The sequence below is a fragment of the Electrophorus electricus genome, chromosome 8 (assembly GCF_041902795.1).
Source record: "Electrophorus electricus isolate QZ-2024a chromosome 8, ASM4190279v1, whole genome shotgun sequence".
Taxonomy (NCBI): domain Eukaryota; kingdom Metazoa; phylum Chordata; class Actinopteri; order Gymnotiformes; family Gymnotidae; genus Electrophorus; species Electrophorus electricus.
In genome coordinates this window covers 821,688-844,630 of record NC_137504.1, presented here as the reverse complement: position 1 = coordinate 844,630, position 22,943 = coordinate 821,688, and the positions used below count along the sequence as shown (strand labels likewise).

Here is a 22,943-nt window from a genome sequence, read left to right as displayed (position 1 = left end):
TGGCCCTTTCCTGAGTAAACACTCACACTGCATCTCCAGAGAGAAAACAGCAATCATGCCTCAATTACAATTAGACCTGAAAAATCAAGAAAGAAGAGATTCTGCATCTAATTTAATTTTTTCCTTTTACATTACCTGTGATATTTTATTACTATTGTTATTAATGGCCTTATTGTTTGACAATTTGAATAATATTTTCAGTATTCCTCAGTCATGTGAAATCACACACAGGAGAAAAGAGACATTTCTTGTGTTAAATTATAGTCACACTCTTAAAAATTTAATTTGGCCATTTAAGATTTTAAAGTGTTCAGTCAGAAATTAAGTAGTGAAAGTAGTAAAAGTGACTGTATATTACAAAGTGCCCCATATTCTGAAGTTTTTGATGATAGCCTCCACCATGAAAGACTCCACCTGCTGTAGTTTCAGTTACTCACGTTCCCTGTCATGGCACATTTAGCATGAAATATTCCACCAATTATTCCTCCAAGAATAATGTGTTGGCCTTTTTTAATGATGCATTTTCTGGCAGGAGAGAATGAGTTGCCAAGTGAGACAAGGGAGGGTTGTCAGAGAGGATAGTCGGGGTCAGGGGTTAGGGAGGGGGGTCGGGGTCAGGGGTTAGGGAGGGGGGTCAGGGGTTAGGGAGGGGGGTCAGGGTCAGGGGTTAGGGAGGGGGGTCAGGGGTTAGGGAGGAGAGTCAGGGTCAGGGGTTAGGGAGGAGAGTCAGGGTCAGGGGTTAGGGAGGGGGGTCAGGGGTTAGGGAGGGGGGTCAGGGTCAGGGGTTAGGGAGGGGGGTCAGGGGTTAGGGAGGAGAGTCAGGGTCAGGGGTTAGGGAGGAGAGTCAGGGTCAGGGGTTAGGGAGGGGGGGTCAGGGGTTAGGGAGGAGAGTCAGGGTCAGGGGTTAGGGAGGGGGGTCAGGGTCAGGAGGTCAGGGGGTCAGCATTCTGCAGCGCTGACCTATTTATGATATGTTTTGATAGACATTAAAAAGCCCTTCTGTAAGTCTGTAAGTCGTACAAGTGCCTCACCCTCATCATCCTCATCACCCTCGTCTCCCTCATCATCCTCATCACCCTCGTTACCCTGTAACCTATATGGACAAAAGTAATAGGACACCTACAAATTACACCTACAGGAACTAGGTGATGTCCCATTCCAGAACCACAGGTGTTAATATGAAGTTGGCCGCATTTTGCTGCCATAAACTTTCTCCAAGATTTTGGAGTGTGTCTGAGAGAACCTTTGTCTATTTAACCAGTGGAGCATTTGTGAGGACAGACACTGATTCTGGACGAGAGGGCCTGGATCACAGTCTCCATTCTAGTTCGTCCCAGCAGTGTTTGATGGGGTTGAGGTCAGGGTTCTCTATGGGCCAGTCACATTCGTCCACAACAGACTCACCATGCCTTTATGGACCTCGCTTTGTGCACTGGGACACAGTCATGCTGGGACAGTAAAGGTCCTTCCACAAACTGTCCCACAAAGCAAGAAGCACACAACAGTCCAGAATGTCTTGGTATTATGAATTATTAATATTTCCTTCACTGGGACTAAAGGGTCTAGACCAAACCCTGAAGAACAACCCCATAACATTATCTGTCCTCCACCAAACCTTACAGCTGACAGTGCAGTCAGACATTCGCCAAACTCAGACTCATCCATCAGAAAGATAGATAAGTGTGATTTGTTACTCCACAGAACACGTTTCTACTGCTCCAGAGTCCAGTGGCGGCGTGGTTTACACCACACCACCAATGCTCCGCTTTGTGCTTGGTGATGAAGGACTCGCATGCAGCTGCGTGGCCATGGAAACCCCTGACATAAAGCTCCCAGTACACCGTGTCTGTTCTGATGTCGAATGCCAGAGGAGGTTTGGATCTCTGCAGCTACTGAGTCAGCAAAGTATTGGCGACTTTTACACACTACACAGCTCAGCGCTCAGTGACCCTGCTCTGAAACTCTATGTGGTCTGTCACTTCATGGCTGAGTTGCTGTGGTTCCTAAACGCTTCTACTCTTCAATAATACCACTGACAGCTGATGGTGGAATATCTAGGAGGGAAGAAACTTCACCCACTGACTTGTTGCAACGGTGGCGTCCTATTACAGCACCATGCTGGAATTCAGTGAGCTCTTTATAACGACCCGTTCTTTCACTAATGTGTGTGAAGGCCGACTGCATAGCTGGTGCTTGATCTAATACACCTGTGACAATGGGACTGGATATAACACCTGGATTCAATGATTAACAGGTGTGTCCCAATACTTTTGTCCCTATAGTGTGTCTTGAAAAGTCACCCATTTTTTTATTAATATGTTCCAATGAATTCGTCAAAAGTACATCCCTGATCATTCTTTAGGCGCTTGTAATAAATCTCAATTTCTGCATAATTCTTTTTTCTTCTTTAAATTCTACAGATTACTGAAATGAAGCCAAAATTTCCTCACAAATAATCAATAAGACTTGTTGAGACACGCCCCTGGTCTGGGGTCAGTTTGAGACTCTGATTGCTCCTGAAGCACCAGGAACACATGCCTGTCTGTCTTACACTCGTGTGTTTCCATCGTCTTAAGAGACCTGTGAGAAGTCAGTAACGCAACCTGAATGACCAGAGTGAGCGAAGCATCTGTTATATCACTGTGCTGGACAGAGAGAGAGAAGCAAGAGAGCGTGAAAGAATGTCTCTTGGTCTCTTGTGCCACTCACAGCTCTCGATTTCCAGGGTGCAGTTTTGCTCATCCAGCGGGTATCTTCTCAGGTCCATCATGCAGGCTGCAGTTGTAGTGATTCTACACAAACACACACACACACACACACACACACACACACACACACACACACACACACACAAATGGAAACAAAGAGAGGTTGGACCAGTCAGATAAAAGTTCTCAGTTCTCAACGCATCACTATTATTATTTCATATTTTTATAAAAAACATCTGGCCTCTATCAACACATCTGATGACGTAAGATTATGCAAGATTATGAAGGTTGTGAACAGACTTCACTGTTTACAAACTACCTATAGGAGGGCGGATTCATTCAAATAAAGAAAGCAACGATGAAAGAATACTTTAGTAATCATGCCACACTAACTGCAAACACTAGCTTAACTTAGCCCTGTGAGTTCTGTTTGGTAGAACTGTCCCTTCACACTACACTCTGGCTTAGACCACACCACCCAAGGTTAGCCTGGAGTGGTTCTTCACACATGAAGTGTGTGTTCAGTTCATTAGTTGAACAAGGGTATTGTAGGAGAAAACACAGGACTGCAGACTTTTGGATAACGTCATACAACAGACAGATGTTTACCCACCAACAAACCTTACATCACAAGGGAGGTGAAGGGTTGTATTAAAGGACCTTATCATGGAGAACTGACTTTCTATTGCTTTATTTAAATAAAGAATTTTGAAGTAATATGTAAGCACTGTTAAATTTAAAAATGCACCAGTCACTCTCCCAGTCCATATTGTAACGTTATGAGGCTAAGCAGGACGCGGGGATGAGTTACGGTGAACAAAAACATACGTTTATTCACACAGAGAAGAAAGACTATGTAGCAATTAAGCTAGCATAACATCAAACACAGACAACAGAACCATAGGGGTTTATATACACACATAAATGAAAAACAATTACAAACAGATGTGACACATGGGGGGTGTGGCCACATGGACAAACACACACACAGACACACACACAGACACACACACACACACACACACACACACACACACACAAGGTGAGACATTTGGGAGGAGGGGCCATACTGTGACACAAATGGTCCAAATATGGAATGTAAACTGAAACAACAGCCTGTTTTGATATCAATTTCAGTCTCATTTACATCTCTCTGCCTGGTAATGTTTTATTCATGCTTGTCTGTGGTTGTGGTATATCACCAACGTCTTGTGTCTCTTGGATGGTTGTGGATGACATGGCTAGCAGCTTCCCTGTTTCATTGCTGTGCTGTGGGTTCACATTAAGGTCTTTTGCTCGGATCTGTGTAGCTGTTTGCACTGATATCTTTGGTTCTGACTTTGTTTACACATTGATTCTAGCCCAATCCCAAGAAACCTGCACTTGATTCCTGACTCGGTTCTTCAAGCCCTTTGTGACAGAAACAAATAAAACATGTTTATCCTGCATTTGAATTCTGATATTCTTCATCTGTCACTGGCAACTGTTCTGCATCTGCTTTGTAAGGTTTAAGTGTAATAAAGTAATAGTGAACTTCTGCCCACTGGCTCATTTGGTCCATTTTCCTGACATGGCAGAGAGATACAGCCATCGCTGAAATATGAGATAACTGAAATATGAGATAACTGAAATATGACATCACTGAAATATGAGATAACTGAAATATGATATCGCTGAAATATGAGATAACTGAAATATGAGATAACTGAAATATGACATCACTGAAATATGACATCACTGAAATATGAGATAACTGAAATATGAGATAACAAGTATGATATCACTGAAATATGAGATAACAAGTATGATATCACTGAAATGTGAGATAACTGAAATATGATATCACTGAAATATGAGATAACAAGTATGATATCACTGAAATATGAGATAACTGAAATATGATATCACTGAAATATGAGATAACAAGTATGATATCACTGGAATATGATATAACTGAAATATAATATCACTAGGATATAATTTCACAGGAATATGATATCACTGAAATATGAGATAACAAGTATGATATCACTGGAATATGATATAACTGAAATATGAGATAACAAGTATGATATCACTGGAATATGATATAACTGAAATATGATATCACTGAAATATGAGATAACAAGTATGATATCACTGAAATATGAGATAACAAGTATGATATCACTGGAATATGACATCACTGAAATATGATATCATCTGGCACTTCCTACTCCTGGATGGTGTACTGACTCCTGATCATGTACCCGAGGTGGTAGCCAGTATATGCTGTTCACACCAGCCCATGAGCTCGACCTTTACAATCCTTTACAATCCTTTACAGTCCAGAAAGAGCTTTTTATGGTGTGTGTGCATATTTGTGTGTTGGTGGAGTTGATTCTGGAGTTGATTCTACATGCATTTCACTGATTTCCTGAAAGGCTTAATCCATTCATCATTTAATAAACACCAGCAAAGGTCCAAGATCCTAAACAAAGGGAATCTGACAGCATAGCTGGATAATTCAGAGATTATACAGGGGAAAACACCCCTCAGTCTTCATTACTGCTACACTTAGTGACTATTATGTGTTAATGGAACCTCTTCCAACTCGAATATAGAGCGCATTCCATGTTTCCGGCCCTTCTCTACGGATAGGAGACAGTCGTGAGACGCCCTTGGCTGTGAGTTAAATACTTCTCTTTTCTTCTTTCAGACTCTTAAACCGCCAGAATCACTCTGGGGTGTGGGAGCCAACGCCACACCGAGCACTCCCGGGAGACTGCACGTCAACTTGGCCAAACCCTACCTTCAGACCAGCCAGCTGAGTAGAGGTGTGGATCTGCTTGGAGAAAGACTCAAGGTTGATATAACTGACAGCAACTTATCATTAGCTGTGGAAAAAGCTTTTGGCCAGACCAGCGCTTGGTACACATGCAGCGTCTCCAGCTGTGCATGTGCACACAGACACATCCCAGTCTAGGAGGGCGAGGAGTGCAAACATGCGCTGTCTACGTTTAGACGGTGAACTCTGGTGGGAGACACGACGGCTGCGTTCCTACACCTGACGTGACACATCTAGCACTTAAATAAGATGCTCACGTCTCAGGGGTAACAGTGAAACGATCGTTCTTGCACTTTACGTTGAGGTATCATGCCCTGTGATCATTAGAGCACGCTGAAAGAATCATCAGTCTCTCACAGAATGCACAAACTGCTCGGGCAAACATATTATGAATATTAAAAGACTGCACTGGTTAATTAGACTTTTAGAAGAATTTACTTTTTCATTTGAACTTTTTATATAGAACCCATGGTCACGTAAAATCATGGGCATCTAAAGCAAATAAATGAGGTTTACAGTTTTGTACAGTTAAAGCAATGCTATAATCTAACCAGCTATGCCGCTAGACTAGTGTCAGGAATGTAGGTCATGTTCTCTGATGTGAATTGGTTGACTCTGATATGTAAACCATATGTAGCAAGAGAAGGGATGTCCCTTATCAAACATTTACCTGACACATTTTTCCAAAGCAACCTACAATTATGACTGAGTACAGCTTGAGCAATTGCAGGTTAAGGGTCTTGCTCAGGGGGCCAATAGTGGCAATGGTGTGGCTTGAACCAGCAACCTTCTGAGGACGAGTCAAGTGCCTTAACCCCTGAGACAGCACTGCCCTTGGAAAAGGTGTGCTGTGTGATCCATGGGACACATGCACATGCGCATGTACACACACAAATACGCACACGCACATGCACACACATGTACACATGCAATGCCAAATGGAGTCTGGTACAAGATTTGGGCCAACGTTATTCTACATTCTACAACAGTCTGAAAGGGTTGTGGGGATCAGTTCAAATTTCTTATGATGCTTCCTTAAATTATTCTGATCTCTTTAGTTACAAAGCAATTACTGCTGCATTAACGTTATATTAATGTTGAATTAATGTTACATTAACATTTCATTAATGTTGCATTAACGTTACATATTTTCACCACACCTTCAGCACCAGTGTGGTTTTCTTTCTTGCTGTAAGGTGATGTCAGTCAAATCAGGATGCAAACACATTAATGAACAATGTTGATCACAATAATTACGAAAATCAGAGTCGTAGTCACAGTCAATTAGACACTGATGTGCAGACAGTGGAAAAAAAGTGGACTAAAATGAAAGAGAAATAAAAACAAAAGCACTTGGCACGGAAACCACGACAGCAGAGGGGATCCACCACGCTGGTAATGACAGGGATTCCAGCCCAATCCCAACACACCTTCGCCTAATTCCGAACCGCAGCCGTTTGTGACAGAAACAAAGCGTCTCTGTGCTGCAGCTAATGTCAGGTATGCAAGTTACATGAACGGTACGTAGGAACACGATTAGGGAAGGAATCCCTCAGTGAGTCCTTGGAGAGTTTCGCTGAAAAGATGGGTAACACTTTCCATCACATGGCCAGAGTTACAGTGTTACAGTGTACTGACAATGTGAATTCACGTGGATACTTACTGAGGAACAAAGCACCGCAATACACTGATGCTCTGTGCATACATAAGAGAAAATGCACATAATCGCAGAATGAATATGGAGTATTACATGGATGTTACTCAGTGTACATACTAGTAAAATTACAATGTAACAGTAGCAATATAACATAATATTATCAAATATTACCAAAACATTATCCAGACAGACGCTTTATCCGATTAGGTGAATTTATTGAGAAAATGAATCCTAGCAGACGACCAGGAGTTGCTGTAAGCATATCTGCACACAATTATTGTTGACAAATCCCATAACCACCTTTGCTGTGTATTAAACCTGTGCAAAATCCTCAAACAGACAATTTAAACAGTTTGGTCAATAACACCATTTATTCAGCGAGGTCAATCCTGCAGTGTTCAGAGAGAAGCCAGTGCATGTGTGTGTGTTTGTGTGTGTGTGTGTGTGTGTGTGTGTGTGTGTGTGTGTGTGTGTGTGTGTGTGTGTGTGTGTGTGTGTGTGTGTGTGTGTGTGTGTGTGTGTGTGTGTGAAAGGGCAGAGTTCCTCCAGCACCAGGGCCAGTCTCTGGTTTGCATCTGTGACTGTAAACTGTTCGTAGGAAGAAGATGTGCTGAACATGACCTTATACATAGAACATGGTCTGTTTGTGCAAGAGATCATCACTGTCTGGGACGATCACTTGGTCTCTAAAATCCTAGAGAGTGTTTCTCTCTGAGACAGTAGCCTGTGAATTTACTGTACTTTAAGACTGACAGATATTAGCACATGTCTAATTAGGGTAGTACATTAGCATATGTTTAATGAACTCCAGCAGGCAGTAAACTGAAGTGGATAATAAGAGTGGAGTTGATTCTGAATAGTAAATTTGGCAAAGCCCAAATAGTGGCTTTTTACAAATATTTATTTCATGCAAATAATTGTTTTAATTAAGTGTCAAAAAGCTGGTGTTTCCCATAACTCAGGTAGTTCATTTTAACGTCAGTGTTTTTTGTTTTCCTACTAGATTGCAGTATGTAAAGTGGAGTTCGATCTGAAGCAGAATGCTGGCCTGTGTTGACTCTGACACTGCTGGTACCAGCACACTGGAATCACAGCTCGGTCAGCCTGGGGTCACTGCTGGAGATATCAGACGACTACAGCACTTCTCATAGCTGTTCCAGCATAGTTGCTGTGCCACTGTTTCCATTTAAAAGACACAGTAGAGCTTGTTTGACTGGGAGGAGATCAGGCGAGTGTTCACCTGTTAGCCCTGGACCTTACCCTGTAGTTAGCAGTGTAGAATTCAGTCTAACTTTTGTGTTAGTTTTTTCCCCAAATTTCATCTGCCTAAGGACTGAAATATTTGCATAGCCAGGTTGACTACTTTCCTTTTGCAAACAGTAAGCTCGACAGATAGTTAACTGTATTGTTAATGCCACTCTTAACTTTGTTATCTCCAGTTAACTCTGTTAGCTTCAGTGTTATCTCTGTTAACTGTTATTTCTGTTAACTGTGTTAACGCTACTGTTAACTATGTTATCTCTGTTCACTGTGTTAACTCTGTTATCTTCACTGTTATCTCTGTTAACTTTGTTATCTCTGTTAACTGTGTTAACTCTGTTAGCTTCACTGTTATCTCTGTTAATTGTGTTAACTGTGTTAACTCTGTTAACTTCACTCTTAACTCTGATAATCTGATGAATAGTTGATGGGCATTTCTGTAGTCCAATATCTAATCTCAGATTCCCACCTGCTCTACCAGGTGAGTTACAGGAGCACTGTAGCTAAATCTTCTAAAACTTCACCTAGTTAGCACTAAACCCACAAAGCCCCTGACACTGCTCAGGTGTTTAGTATTCATTCCATTCTACCTGCTGGATTCTTGATATTGGCTATTCACTAAGACCAGGCATGACACATTATATCTTGTAATCCTCCGTGACAATGTACATGTTACAATGTTTTAGACATGTTTATACAATGTTTATAACACATCATAAAAACACTGAGGACTAAAACATAATATCACTAAAACATGATATCACAAAAATGTAAAATCACTGGACTATGATATCACTGGAATATGATATCTCTGAAATATGACATGAGCCTGGGATGTTTGTATAAGCCGGAAAAGTAACAAAATTATGCCAACAAATTCAGTTCAGTTCTTTAGTTTCTGGTCGAACTCAAGTGGCCTTTAGTATAAATCTTTTAAAGAAGGAAAAAATTCTAACACCCTCACTCTGACACTTTCACTCTGACAAACACTCTGACACACTCACTCTGACACACTCACTCTGACACACTCACTCTGACACAGTTACTCAGTTAGTTACCCCCTCCACAAACACACCACCCCTTGTGCAGTTAGTTACCCCCTCCACAAATACCTCCACCCCTTCTGCAGTTAGTTACCCCCTCCACAAACACCACCATTCCTTCAATAAAATGTTTGTTTTATTCTCAACAATGATAAAACTATAGAATCTGGCAGCTCAATGGGAAACGAATTAGTTGGGCAGTTTGAATATTCATTATGTTTGTTCACGGCAGTTTGAATATTCATCATCTTTGTTCACAGCAGCAGTGTAGGTTATTGCTGACATTATACATGCTGATTTGGAATAAAAAATTTCCTGTTGCGAGATGGGAACAAATGGTACTCTGTTGGGGACAGGCCCACGATACACACTCGGAGTTTTGCGTAATCCCGGAGTCATGCATAATCTCGGAGTTATGGATAATCTCAGAGTTATACATAATCTCAGAGTTATGGATAATCTCAGAGTTATAGATAATCTCTGAGTTATGGATAATCTCAGAGTTATACATAATCTCTGAGTTATGGATAATCTCAGAGTTATAGATAATCTCTGAGTTATGGATAATCTCAGAGTTATACATAATCTCTGAGTTATGGATAATCTCAGAGTTATAGATAATCTCTGAGTTATGGATAGTATCAGAGTTATACATATTCTCTGAGTTATGGATAGTATCAGAGTTATACATATTCTCTGAGTTATGGATAATCTCAGAGTTATACATATTCTCTGAGTTATGGATAATCTCAGAGTTATACATATTCTCTGAGTTATGGATAATCTCAGAGTTATACATATTCTCTGAGTTATGGATAATCTCAGAGTTATGGATAATCTCAGAGTTATGCATAATTTCTGAGTTATGGATAATCTCAGAGTTATGGATAATCTCAGAGTTATGGATAATCTCAGAGTTATGCATAATCTCAGAGTTATGCATAATTTCTGAGTTATGGATAATCTCAGAGTTATGCATAGTCTCTTATTTGCACAGAAAGAGTGATTGCTAAAGTAATTTTTTAAAATGCAATTTGGATGTTATCTTCCATTACATAATGATTGAATTATGAGTAAGCAAGTGGTTGCCTCCTTTTCTCTTTCTCTCTTTTCTCTTTCTCTCTTTTCTTTCTTGCTTTTTCTCTTTGTTTCTCTCTATTTCTCTGTTCTCTCTCTCCATATGCTCTCTATTAGATGTCTGAATAGACATTTGGAGTCTAAAGTGCCACGTAAAAATAAACAATGACCTCATGTTTTTATGAGCTTTATGGTGACTCAGTGGTTAGCTAACACGTGTTGACACCCACAGAATACACTCATTCCTTCTGCAGTGCTTCTCAGCATCTGATATGACTGAACTGACTCAGTCAGACGTCGGGCGGAGATGACTTCGTACGATTTGAGAGTCAGACGTCGAGCGGAGATGACTCCGTACGATCTGAGAGTCAGACGTCGGGTGGAGATGACTCCGTACGATCTGAGAGTCAGACGTCGAGGTGAGATGACTCCGTACGATCTGAGAGTCAGACGTCGGGTGGAGATGACTCCGTACGATCTGAGAGTCAGACGTCGGGCGGGGATGACTCCGTACGATCTGAGAGTCAGACGTCGGGCGGAGATGACTCCGTACTATCTGAGAGTCAGACGTCGGGCGGAGATGACTCTGTACAATCTGAGAGTCAGATGTTGGGTGGAACTGACTCCATACAATCTGAGTGTCAGGCAGAGCTGACAACTTTTAAAATAATCCGAAACCACTCATAACTCATTCAGTGAAGTAAATAGTAAATATGTAAATACACTGCCTGGCCAAAAAAAGGTCACCACCTGGATTTAACTAAGCAAATAGGTAAGAGCCTCCCATTGGATAATTACTGCATGGGTGATTATGTTTCAGCTGGCAACAAGTTATTTAACCCTAACTGATGCAGTGAGTAGCTTCTCATTTGTTAAACAACCATGTCAAAAGACACATCCTGTGGTCATAGAAAAGATGTTAATCTGTTTCAGAGGGGTCACATTATTGGCATGCATCAAGCAGAGAAAACATCTAAGGAGATTGTTGAAACTGCTAAAATCAGGTTAAGAACTGTCCAACACATTATTAAAAAGTGGAAGGACAGTGGAGAAACATCATCTTCGAGGAAGGAATGTGGTCAGAAAAAAATATTGAATGAATCTTAAATGTGTGGTAAAATCAAATCGTAGAAAAACAACAGTAGAACTCATGGATATGTTTAATAGTGAAAGTAAGAGCATTTCCACAGGCACAATGCGAAGGGAACTCAAGGGATGGGACTAAACAGCTCTGTAGCCTTAAGAAAACCACTTGTCAGTGAGGCTAACTGGTATAAATGGCTTCAATTTGCTAGGGAGCATAAAGATTGGACTCTGGAGCAATGGAAGAAGGTCATGTGGTCTGATGAGTCCAGATTTACCCTGTTCCAGAGTGATGGGCGCATCAGGGTAAGAAGAGAGGCGGTTGAAGTGACGCACCCATCATGCCTAGTGTCTACCGCACAAGCCTGTGGGGGCAGTGCTATGATCTGGGGTTGCTGCAGTTGATCAGGTCTAGGTTCAGCAACGTTATGTGCCCAAAGAATGAGGTCAGCTGACTACCTGAATATACTGAACGACCAGGTTATTCCATCAATGGATTTTTTCTTCCCTGATGGCACAGGCATATTCCAAGATGACAATGCCAGGATTCTTCGGGCTCAAATTGTGAAAGAGTGGTTGAGAGAGCATGAGACATCATTTTTGCATGTGGATTGGCCACCACAGAGTCCAGACCTGAACCCCATTGAGAATCTTTGGAATGTGCTGGAGAAGATTTTGCGCAGTGGTCCAAATCTCCCATCATCAATAAAAGATTAATGCAACGAAAAATTGACGAAACATTAATGCAACTCTGGACAGAAATAAATGTGACATTGCAGAAGCTTGTGGAAACGATGCCACAGTGAATGCATGCCGCAATCAAAGATAAAGGAGGTCCAACGAAATATTACAGTCTGTGACCTTTTTTTGGCTAGGCAGTATAGTTTAAGTTTAAAAATCCCTATGCAATTGTTTTATGTGTAAAATGTTGCAAAAGTTTGAAGAGGAGTTTGAGGGAGATGGTTTAGAAGCGGGGGTAAGGTTCACAGGAATGTGTGCAATCAAGACAGAAGGGGGAGAGAGAGAGAGAGAGAGAGAGAGAGAGAGAGAGAGAGAGAGAGAGAGAGAGAGAGAGAAGCGAAAGAGAAAGAAAGAGAAAGAGAAAGATAGGGAAGATGTGATATGTCACAGCAGATAAAAAGTCTGAGAACTGTGAGCTAAAAGCGTTCCTTCTTTGTTGCCCGAGCTTACTAACGCAGAGTTGTAACCCACATTGTCTACTCCAGAATCCCCTCATAGCTATCGCATCTACTGAGAAAGTGCTTATGTGTACGTGGGGAGTGTCCAAGTGAACCTGTTCCACTTAGTCAGCCCAGCAATGTAGCACAGTAATGTCACCCAGAAATAGTCTGTTTATCCTGAACAAACCAAACCTCCTGTTTGTCACTCCACTCTGTCTGCCAAAGAGAGTCTTCTGGAAGCACAGAGTGCTGAGTTGCTCTACCTCTGAATGCCAGCAGCTGCAATTAACAACCAGATGCATCAAAGCTGAAGAAAGAGAGACATTTCCCAAACACAGTGTTGAAACCTACGAAACCCAAGAATGCACCACCTTTATGGTTTTGCTCGTTAGAGTGACACAACCAGTGTATTTCCAGTCTCTTGATTCCCAAACATAGAATCAGATCTTGAATGTTTTGTTTGTTTCAGTATTTTTATATTCTTAGCGCTTGCAACCGTTGGCCCACACAAGTTTAAAATTACACCATAGTAAAATCTTTCAACCTAAATTCAAAGTTAGATCACTGTACTATAAACTAAAGCTTTGACTTAATACTTGGTTTATTAACAAAGGTGATTTCTGTAAAAGCTAATATATCTTAGTAGATAAAAAAATAATGCAGGTAATTACTGTGGATAATATTTTATAAAAAGCTGAAAGTTTAAATATGGGTACTTAAATTTAATTTACAACTGCGTGGTATTAAACCAGTTGTAAATTTATACTGCCGAGCTGTTGTAACAATCAACTGATGATTGTGTGTGTGTAAAATTGTGTGTGTGTAAACAACAAATAAGAATATTGTACGAAGCCTGAAAACACTTATTTTGCATTAGTTTGTAAGCCTGAAAACACTTATTTTGCCTTAGTTTGTAAGTGTTTTTGTGTTATCATTGTGTAAATCTTCCTGTGTCATTTCAGTTGTTTTACTAACTCAAATAGAAGAATATATATGATACATGTAAGAAAGGTACCGAGGGAAACCAGGGCTCTTTCCTGTACTGTTTCTAAGAGGGTAGGGGGTCCACAGGAAATTACATCCAGGGCATGTCCAGTACCAGCTGGGATATCCAATTGTTAATAGAAGTGTCCACACTCACTCTGTTAAGTGCTTCTCCCACCTACAACAGAACAGAGCTCCACCCACAACAGACCAGAGCCCCACCCCCACAAAACACAGCCCCACCCCAATAGAACAGAGCTCCACCCCCAACAGAACAGAGTCCCACCCCCAACAGAACATCCTACCCTGACTAAAGCCCTTTAACTGTTTAATAAAGCGTGTACCTGAGTCCATACAGAACGGTGCCGTCTGGATGGAGCCGGATCATCCTGTTCTTAACCGTCACTCCATGCACAAATGATTTCTTGTCATTCAGGAAGTACGTGTCTGGGACCCACAGCTGATCAGCCACGCGATTATCCAGTGTCAGATTCAGCGGGATTTCGGAATATGAGAGTCTCTTGTCCCGCCACGCTTGCTGGAAGTACATGGTCAGTGTGTAGTCCTGGAATGGAAAACCAGACAGATAACGTCACATCACCAGGGTTCACACTCTTAATCCCACATTCTTTCCATCTGTGTGAATTTATGAATTTTGCTTTTTGAACAACCACAAGACACACAGTATGCCTTTTAAATATGTTTTGGTAAAGTTGGTAAAAATCAAAAAAGTTTCATTTTTGGTCACAATCACGTGAAACTTGTCACGGAACACTCCCCTTGCCACTGGTTACATGGCGCGGCCCGTCGTGTGCAGTGGGATTGACATTTTCTCATTTGTAACCATGCCCTCCTTGATAGCACACACCTGCACACGGTTTAGTGTTGTGTGTCTGTGTGTATTTAAACCCCCGTTGGTGTGTGCATCATCCTTGGTCATTGTTCGTGTAGCCTTTGTTTATATTCACGTTGTTTAAGAGTTATATGTGTATTCATGTATACCATTTATGTTCTATGTGAGTTCCACTGTTGTCTGCGTTGTCTGTTAATAAACATCCGTCTCTGTCAAGGAAGTCTGTGTGTCCTGCTCTGCACCCTGCAGCACTCGGGCAGAATGACCAACCACCACAGGACGTCAACTCCAACGCAAATGTGCCTAGGGACATCCCAAGCTGCTGCCTGCATCCCTGGATATTGGGGAGAGGACCACGACCGGTGTTTGCAGCCACACCAGAGGAGGAAGGGAACACCCCCTGGAATTTCTTAGGGGGGGCCTAGTGCTACTGAGCCAGGGAGAGCCGAGGGACTCCACAGCCTCTGCAGCTTAGGTGGTTTGGTTGAGCCGGCTGGGTCCCTGTCTACCGAGGATATAGCCTGTGTTCCCCATCTTCTGTGGAAAGGCCAGGAGTACTGGATGGGTCCACCCAAAGCCCAGGAGATGTACTGCCTCTGGGGCTCTTCTTTGGCAGCTGGCGATAGGAGGACCATAGTCACAATGGGTGCTGTGTCAAGGTGCCTTTTTGTATGTGTCTACAGGTGTGTTGGCTTGTTGTGTGTTTGTTGTGCTTGTGGGTGCCATGTTATATGTGCAGGCTGGGTCCCTCCGAGGATGCTGCAAGCCATGGCCGTGCCAGCAGAGCAGTGGACTGCCCTGTGAGAAGTATGTCTTTCCCCCTCATATGTAGAGACCACACTTGTTGGCAGTTCTGAGCCCACCTTGTATTGGGTGGGCGCCAGGCATTGCCGTGCTGGGTCTGTGTATGTGTACACAGCGGCCTGGGGTTCACTGACCAGGATTTGGATGCGTTGGAAGCCATGCCCCTTGGGAGGGGGTACTGTCAAGCAACGCACCCCTTGCCACTGGTCATGTGGTGCAGCCCACCGTTGTATGCTAATAAACATCTCTGTTGAGGGAGTCTGTGCGTCCTGCTCCGCACCCTGTGGCACTCGGGCTGTTACAAAACTACAGTTGCCTCAAACCCTATTACGTAATTAGACCCTATTGCTTTAAATCTAACACATGTTAAACAAGAATTAAAAAGAAATATGTCAGTTTGTATTATGAAATAGCTACTGAGTAGCCCAACATTAATTAAGTAATTAATTAGTGCCATTAATTTTATTTATGTCACATCTGATGACATAAAAAACAAGGCAATCCATGCAAATCCTATATCTGGGGCTGAGCTAGCCCACCAGTTACAACGATGAAAAATATTTTTATATCTCCTGTGAGCATGACATGAATGTGACAATATAATGCTTTTAAAATATCCAGAGGAGATCCTTTGAAAGGTCATGACTGCTGCAGTAGTCCTGGATCCATGGTGCAGTAGATCACCCTGGTGATAAGGTTATTTTCAGATATACATCCTTGAGTGAAACAGTTTGTGGGGTTAAAAGTGTTCAGACTGACCAGCGTGGCCTGTTGGTCCAGGCTACACACAAATGCACATGTCTGAGGCCATAAGCACAAAGACATTCTCATAGAAAGCAGCGTAAATACAAAGTAAAAGAAAGAAAGAAAGAAAACTGATCAAACAAAAGGATTTGTGATGATAAGCTGTCTATGTTTAGAGACACAAAGGTGTGTGTGTGTGTGTGTGTGTGTGTGCATGTGTATGTGTATGTGTGTGTGCGTGTGTGTGTGTGTGTACATGTGTAAGTGTGTGTATGTGTGTGTGTGCGTGTGTGTGTGTGTGTGTGTGCTTGTGCATGTGTAAGTGTGTGTGTATGTGTGTGTGTGTGTACATGTGTAAGTGTGTATGTGTGTGTATGTGTGTGTGCGTGTGCATGTGTAAGTGTGTGTGTGTGTGTGTGTGTGTGTGTGTGTGTATATCTCTCTCTCTGTGTATGTGTGTGTGTGTGTGTGTATGTGTGTGTGTGTGTGTGTGTGCATGTTATGAGTGAGTGTGTGTAGAGATATGAACCGTGGCCTGTGTGTGTGACGTGTTTCCAGCCCCCACTCACCGTAGTCTCTGTTATGTAACACACCGTGTGCTGTTCTGCTGCTGATCTCACGCACGTGGCACCACTGTGTAGCAGGGCAGATGTGTGCAGCGTGTAAGGTGCTCCGCAGTGAACGACACTGTGCCTTCACTAAAATATGAGACTAAAGACTTCACAGCAAGTCGGGGGTCTGATGGTCTGTCTGTCTGTCTGTCTGTCTGTCTGTCTCCAGCTTAAATGCAGTATCTGAACGGCATCCATTCAAATGCCTTCTCAATTGAATCAGCTGTAGGGAGTCATATTAAATATAATAACACTGTAAGAAGGGTGTGTTAATAAGGGCAGCTTGTTTAACTCAGAAGCTACCAAGGATTCATAACACACACACACACACACACACACACACACACGCACACACATACGCGCACACGCACACACACACACACGCACACACGCACACGCACACACGCACACGCACACGCACGCGCACACACACACGCACACACACACACACACACACACACACACACACACACACACACACACACGCAAAGTATAATCAAAACCCACATAGTGCAAAGCTTCTGGATATCAACCCGCAGGCCTCTGTCTCTTCTAGATCTCGTCATCCCTGCATTCCTGAAGAGAAGGACACACACAGATAAGGGACCAACTCAGAAGGTCTAAGAAAGGAGCCGCAGGAATCAACCAGATCCTTTCACCTGCCAGTAGACTTCCTCACTCTTACGGGAAAGCGAGGTTATTGGCTGGGTTTGCTTCCTGGGATGCATGCTACCATTTACAGCGCTCCACGTGACCTGTTAGAGGCGTGTCCACTCCTGCCTCTTGGTCAGGACAAAAGCTGCAGAAACTGCAGGAGTAGCTGTGTGTTCCACCTGCCTCTGCCTCTGCCTCTGCCTCCGCCTCTGCCTCTGCCTCTGCCTCTGCCTCTGCCGTGTGGAGGAGGCTGTCAAATATTCTCCAATGTTCTGTGCTAATGATCATCATGGCATGTAGCATGCTTGAGGCTAAACAAAAACATTACACAGCTCCGATGTGTGTGTGTGTGTGTGCCTGTGTGTGTGTGTGTATGTGGGTAGAGAGAGAGCTCTGGTGTGTGTGTGTGTGTGTAGAGAGAGAGCTCCAGTGTGTGTCAAAAGAGAGAGTGCTTCAGTGTATATATGTGTGTGTAGAGAGCGAGAGCTCTTGTGTGTGTGTGTGTGTGTGTGTGTGTGTGTGTGTGTGTAGACAGAGTGCTCCAGTGTGTGTGAGAAGAGAGAGTCCTCCAGAGTGTGTATGTAGAGAGAGAGCTTGAGAGCTCTGGTGTGTGTGTGTAGAGAGAGTACTCCAGTGTGTGTGTGTGTGTGTGTGTATGTGTGTTATTGTGTGTGTGTGTGTGTGTGTGTGTGTGTGTAGAGAGAGAGAGTGCTCCATCACTTGTATGTGAAGAGAGAGAGTGCTCCATAAGGTGTGTATAAAGAGAAAGGGTGTTCTATTGTAGGTTTGAATGCTCCACTGTGTTTGTCAATAGAGTGCACCATCATTTGTGTAGAGAAAGAGTGTTATATGTATGTAGAGAGTGCTACCATGTATATGTAGAGAAACAATGCATATTTAGTAGAAAGTGTGCATGTCTAATGAGAGAGTGTGTTAAGAGAGAGTGAGAGTACTGTGTCGTGCCCTGTCATGTATATGTGGAGAGAGAGTGTGCTGTTATGTGTGTAGAAAGAGCACTCTGTTGTGTGTGTGTGTGTGTGTGTGTAGAGATAGAGTGCTCTATTGTGTGTAGAGAAAGCGTGCTCTGCTGTGTGTAGAAAGAGTGCTCTGTTGTGTGTGTGTGTGTGTGTGTGTGTGTGTGAAGAGGGAGTGCTCTGCTATGCGTGTGTAAAGAAAGAGTGCACTGGTGCATGTGTGTGTAGCAAGAGTGCTCAGCATGTGGTGTGAGAGAGTGTGGGGTCAGAGGGGGGCTTGGCGGGACAGGACCCCCAGCACCCGATCCATGTCTGGATGGGCTGGACAGTTCTGCTTGACAAACACCTGGATCCATGGTGCAGTAGATCACCCTGGTGATAAGGTTATTTACAGATATACATCCTTGAGTGAAACAGTTTGTGGGGTTAAAAGTGTTCAGACTGACCAGCGTGGCCTGTTGGTCCAGGCTACACACAAACGCACATGTCTGAGGCCATAAGCACAAAGACATTCTCATAGAAAGCAGCGCAAATACAAAGTAAAAGAAAGAAAGAAAGAAAACTGATCAAACAAAAGGATTTGTGATGATACAGATGCTGTAATCATACACGGTTCTGATATTGCATGGCACTTCTCAAGAGAAAAGGGAGCGAATCTCTTCCAGGGCATTGGGCAGCCAGGGCATGTACCAGGGCATGTACCAGGGCGAGTACCAGGGCGTGTACCAGGGCGTGTACCAGGGCGTGTGCCAGGGCGTGTACCAGGGCGTGTGCCAGGGCGTGTACCAGGGCGAGTACCAGGGCGTGTACCAGGGCGTGTGCCAGGGCGTGTGCCAGGGCGAGTGCCAGGGCGTGTGCCAGGACGAGTGCCAGGACGAGTGCCAGGGCGTGTACCAGGGCGTGTGCCAGGGCGTGTACCAGGGCGTGTGCCAGGGCGTGTGCCAGGGCGTGTACCAGGGCGTGTGCCAGGACGAGTGCCAGGGCGTGTGCCAGGGCGAGTGCCAGGGCGTGTGCCAGGACGAGTGCCAGGGCGTGTACCAGGGCGTGTGCCAGGGCGTGTGCCAGGACGAGTGCTAGGGCATGTACCAGGGTGAGTGCCAGGGCGTGTGCCAGGGCGTGTACCAGGGTGAGTGCCAGGGCGTGTACCAGGGTGAGTGCCAGGGCGTGTACCAGGGCGTGTGCCAGGGTGAGTGCCAGGGCGTGTGCCAGGACGAGTGCCAGGGCGTGTGCCAGGGTGAGTGCCAGGGCGTGTGCCAGGGTGAGTGCCAGGACGAGTGCCAGGGCGTGTGCCAGGGTGAGTGCCAGGGTGAGTGCCAGGGCGTGTGCCAGGGTGAGTGCCAGGGCGTGTGCCAGGACGTGTGCCAGGGCGTGTGCCAGGGTGAGTGCCAGGGCGTGTACCAGGGCGTGTGCCAGGACGAGTGCCAGGGCGTGTGCCAGGGCATGGTCTCCTGCAGCTGCCCAAGCTGGTGAGCTAAAACATAAGAGCTTCTCCTGCCCTGAGAACGTGCACTGTTAGCTTTTATACTTTCAGCTCAGTAGACACTGGAGACATCACGTCGCCTGTCACCTCGAGACGATGAGAAAGCGTTTTCACTAAAGCGTATATCATTTGATCTCTGTTCTTGTAAAGTCTATTATAATGTTACCCTGTGCTACCCTGTACCCTATGTGATACCCTGTGTCACCCTATGATACCCTGTGTCATCCAATGCTCTATTTTACTGACATAAAATGTTGTCCACTAAAGCTAGAGAGTAACTGGCATTTACACTGGAGGAAAAACTCAGAGTACCCATGAAGAAGATCATTTACAAAATGAAGAACAGTGTCCTGTGTTTGTGGCACTTTAAAGAATCAGTGGTCACATACTCTGAATCAGTGGTCAAACACTGAATCAGTGGTCACATACTTAGATTAGCTCTGGTCCAAATGAATAGGTTGAGATTAGCTCTGGTCCAAATCCACCCAAGCAGATCTTGAGTATGCCACTGTGTCCTAACCCAGATTCCCTCTCTGTTTATCCGCAGTCTCTCACGTAATCCACCAAGCCGCCACAGATCTGTGACATCATCACTCCATCACTCTGACATGCTCTGTGACATGTGATGAGCAAAAAAAACCTTCCCAGGAGGCACTGCTGCAGCACACCACAGCAGGAAGTGCACACAGCGTACGAGCAGCCTGTCAGCCCGGATGCGGAGCTGTAACGTGGTGTCGTGCACTGGGCAACATGTAGTGTGCAAATCAGTTCTACTACCTAAACAAAAAACCAAAGGGTTGAGTTCACCGTGTAAAGCCGCCATTGTGTTACAGAACACACTCTTTACATAAACACCGCTTATGAAGGCTGGACACAGAAATTTGTATTTAACAGCTTCTTATAGTGAATTTGTTCAGTGGAAGAAAAAAGCAGATGTAGTGCTACTTAAATATGAGCAAGTTTTCTTCCTCTGTGTCATAGTCTTGTTTCAGGAAGTGACAGCGGTAACTTCTGTCAAAATGCGCTGTGTTGTTGTTACTAAATACTACCTGAGATGAAGAAGCAGAAGCTAACAGTACATGTCTGGGAAGGGTGAGGCTGATATGTGCTAGGGGTCTAGTCTAGGGTTCAAAGTTCACCACTGATGCCCAGGCTGAGTACGCAATCAACTTTTCATTCTCTTATTTAGAATTGATGGCAGTGTGCTTCATTACAGTGGAATCCCAAATGACATTAAAACAAATGGAAATAGCATATCATATTGCATCGTATTGTATCATATCATATCATATCATATCATAAGTTAAAACATCAGTTTCAGGCCTCTTTTCACATTATAGTTTTCTCAGAACTCATTAGTGATGGTCTCCAGAATGGTTCCTTTTTTTGGACACATTTTTGACAAAGCACCAGGCATACACATGAGCCCTTCTCCTGTGAAAGAGAGTGACACAACAGTTCACCTTGGCTTCTATATACCAGTTCTCCAGGTATTCAGCACACATGAACGCGTCCTGAATAAAACTGCGTATCTATCGTGCCAGATTATTCCAGTCTGCAGCAGATTGCCGATCTGCTTTGGTAGTAGATGCACTTTCAGAAGCTAAAAGCCATTTACTCGATAACATCTGGCCATCTGCGAGCGCGTGTGCATCCTCGGGGAGCGGCAGGGAAAAGTTCCCGATCACCCAGGACAAAAGCTTCTCCATGTGAATGAGGAGCGCGGAAATGACGAGATCGTTTTTTGGCAGTCTACAGTAGACAGGACGCATACTGTTTCTGTTTAAAGACTACATTCCAAGATGTCTCCCGAGAAGGCCTTGAACCTTCAGCAGAGCCTGGTCTTTGTGAGGAAGCTTAGCACTGGGCTTTGTGTGGTCTCCTCCAGAGGAATGTGATGGGATACGATTGCTTATACCTGACTGGCCAAAAACCCAGTTTTAGGCTCCCAGTAGCACAACACTGAGCAACATCCGTGTCTTCACACATGTATATAATGTCCACTCACCCTCTCTCTCTCTCTCTCTCTCTCTCTCTCTCTCTCTCTCTCTCTCTCATTCTCTCTCGCTCTCTCTCTCTCGAGCTGTCCATTCCCAGCAGTCTGTTGCTAGGCGCACCCAGGAGGTTGGCATGTGGCAACATGCATGTGCGTGTGTGTGCATGAATCGATGGACACTCACTGGATCCCTGTGTACCTGAGCTCCGCCCCCTGCTGGGTTGGAGGCTGGGGGGTGAAGCAGTGCCTCCTCTAGTGCTACCCTCCAACCCACAACATAATGGAACCCAATTTATATCTCAGGAACAATCCCAGAGAGACAAGCTATTAAGGTGGGCTGTCTGAAGAAACCCTGATCCATCAAGGTCGGGTTAAACCATCAGCAGTAACATGTGACCTGGAGTGTGTGTGTGGACATGACCAAGCTTAGAACCACAGTGACATACTGGTCATACTGACCTCCTTCAGACTGTCAGCTTGTCATCTCTCATTACATACACAAGGGCATTTGGGTTGGTTTGCTAGTTGCCAGGGGTACTGATGGTCCCCAAAAGCAATCCATCACGATGTGTGAAGCTTGATGATGGAGAGAGTGTTGAGGGCATGGATGAGTCCTACACACGCTAATGATGCAGCTTTCACAAGCCTGCACGTATTAACACGATTCAGTGTCCTCTGTGTGTGTGTGTGTGTGTGTGTGTGTGTGTGTGTGTGTGTGTGTGTAAACACTAAATCATTCTCAAATAAATTATTCACACATACTGCAGATAGGAATCAATGCTACTCTTGTTAGTTGTGTGTGTGTGTGTGTGTGTGTGTACCTGACGATTCCTGATACATCTTTCCAATAGCAACACATACTGCATTTTAAAGGATATTTAAAAAGGGACATTAAATTTAGGGAATTTAGGGAAGCCAATTAAGTAAAAAATGAAATTAAAAAATAAAATAACATACAGAAATAAGTTTGATGATTCCTCCCAAGAAATATGGGTATACACTACAGA

General features: G+C 43.9%; 1 protein-coding gene across 2 annotated transcripts in view; it reads right to left on the bottom strand.

The window, feature by feature from the left end:
• The window catches only part of gabrb2b (gamma-aminobutyric acid type A receptor subunit beta2b), a 63,774-nt gene that overhangs the window by 20,474 nt on the left and 20,357 nt on the right, over positions 1–22,943 (bottom strand). For both annotated transcript variants that reach the window (XM_035527384.2, XM_035527383.2), the window contains exons 4-5: positions 14,165–14,385; positions 2,710–2,792 (exon numbers count right to left, since the gene is read on the bottom strand). In XM_035527384.2, coding sequence (XP_035383277.1) covers positions 2,710–2,792; positions 14,165–14,385 — 304 coding nt within the window. The remainder of the gene's footprint in view (positions 1–2,709; positions 2,793–14,164; positions 14,386–22,943) is intronic.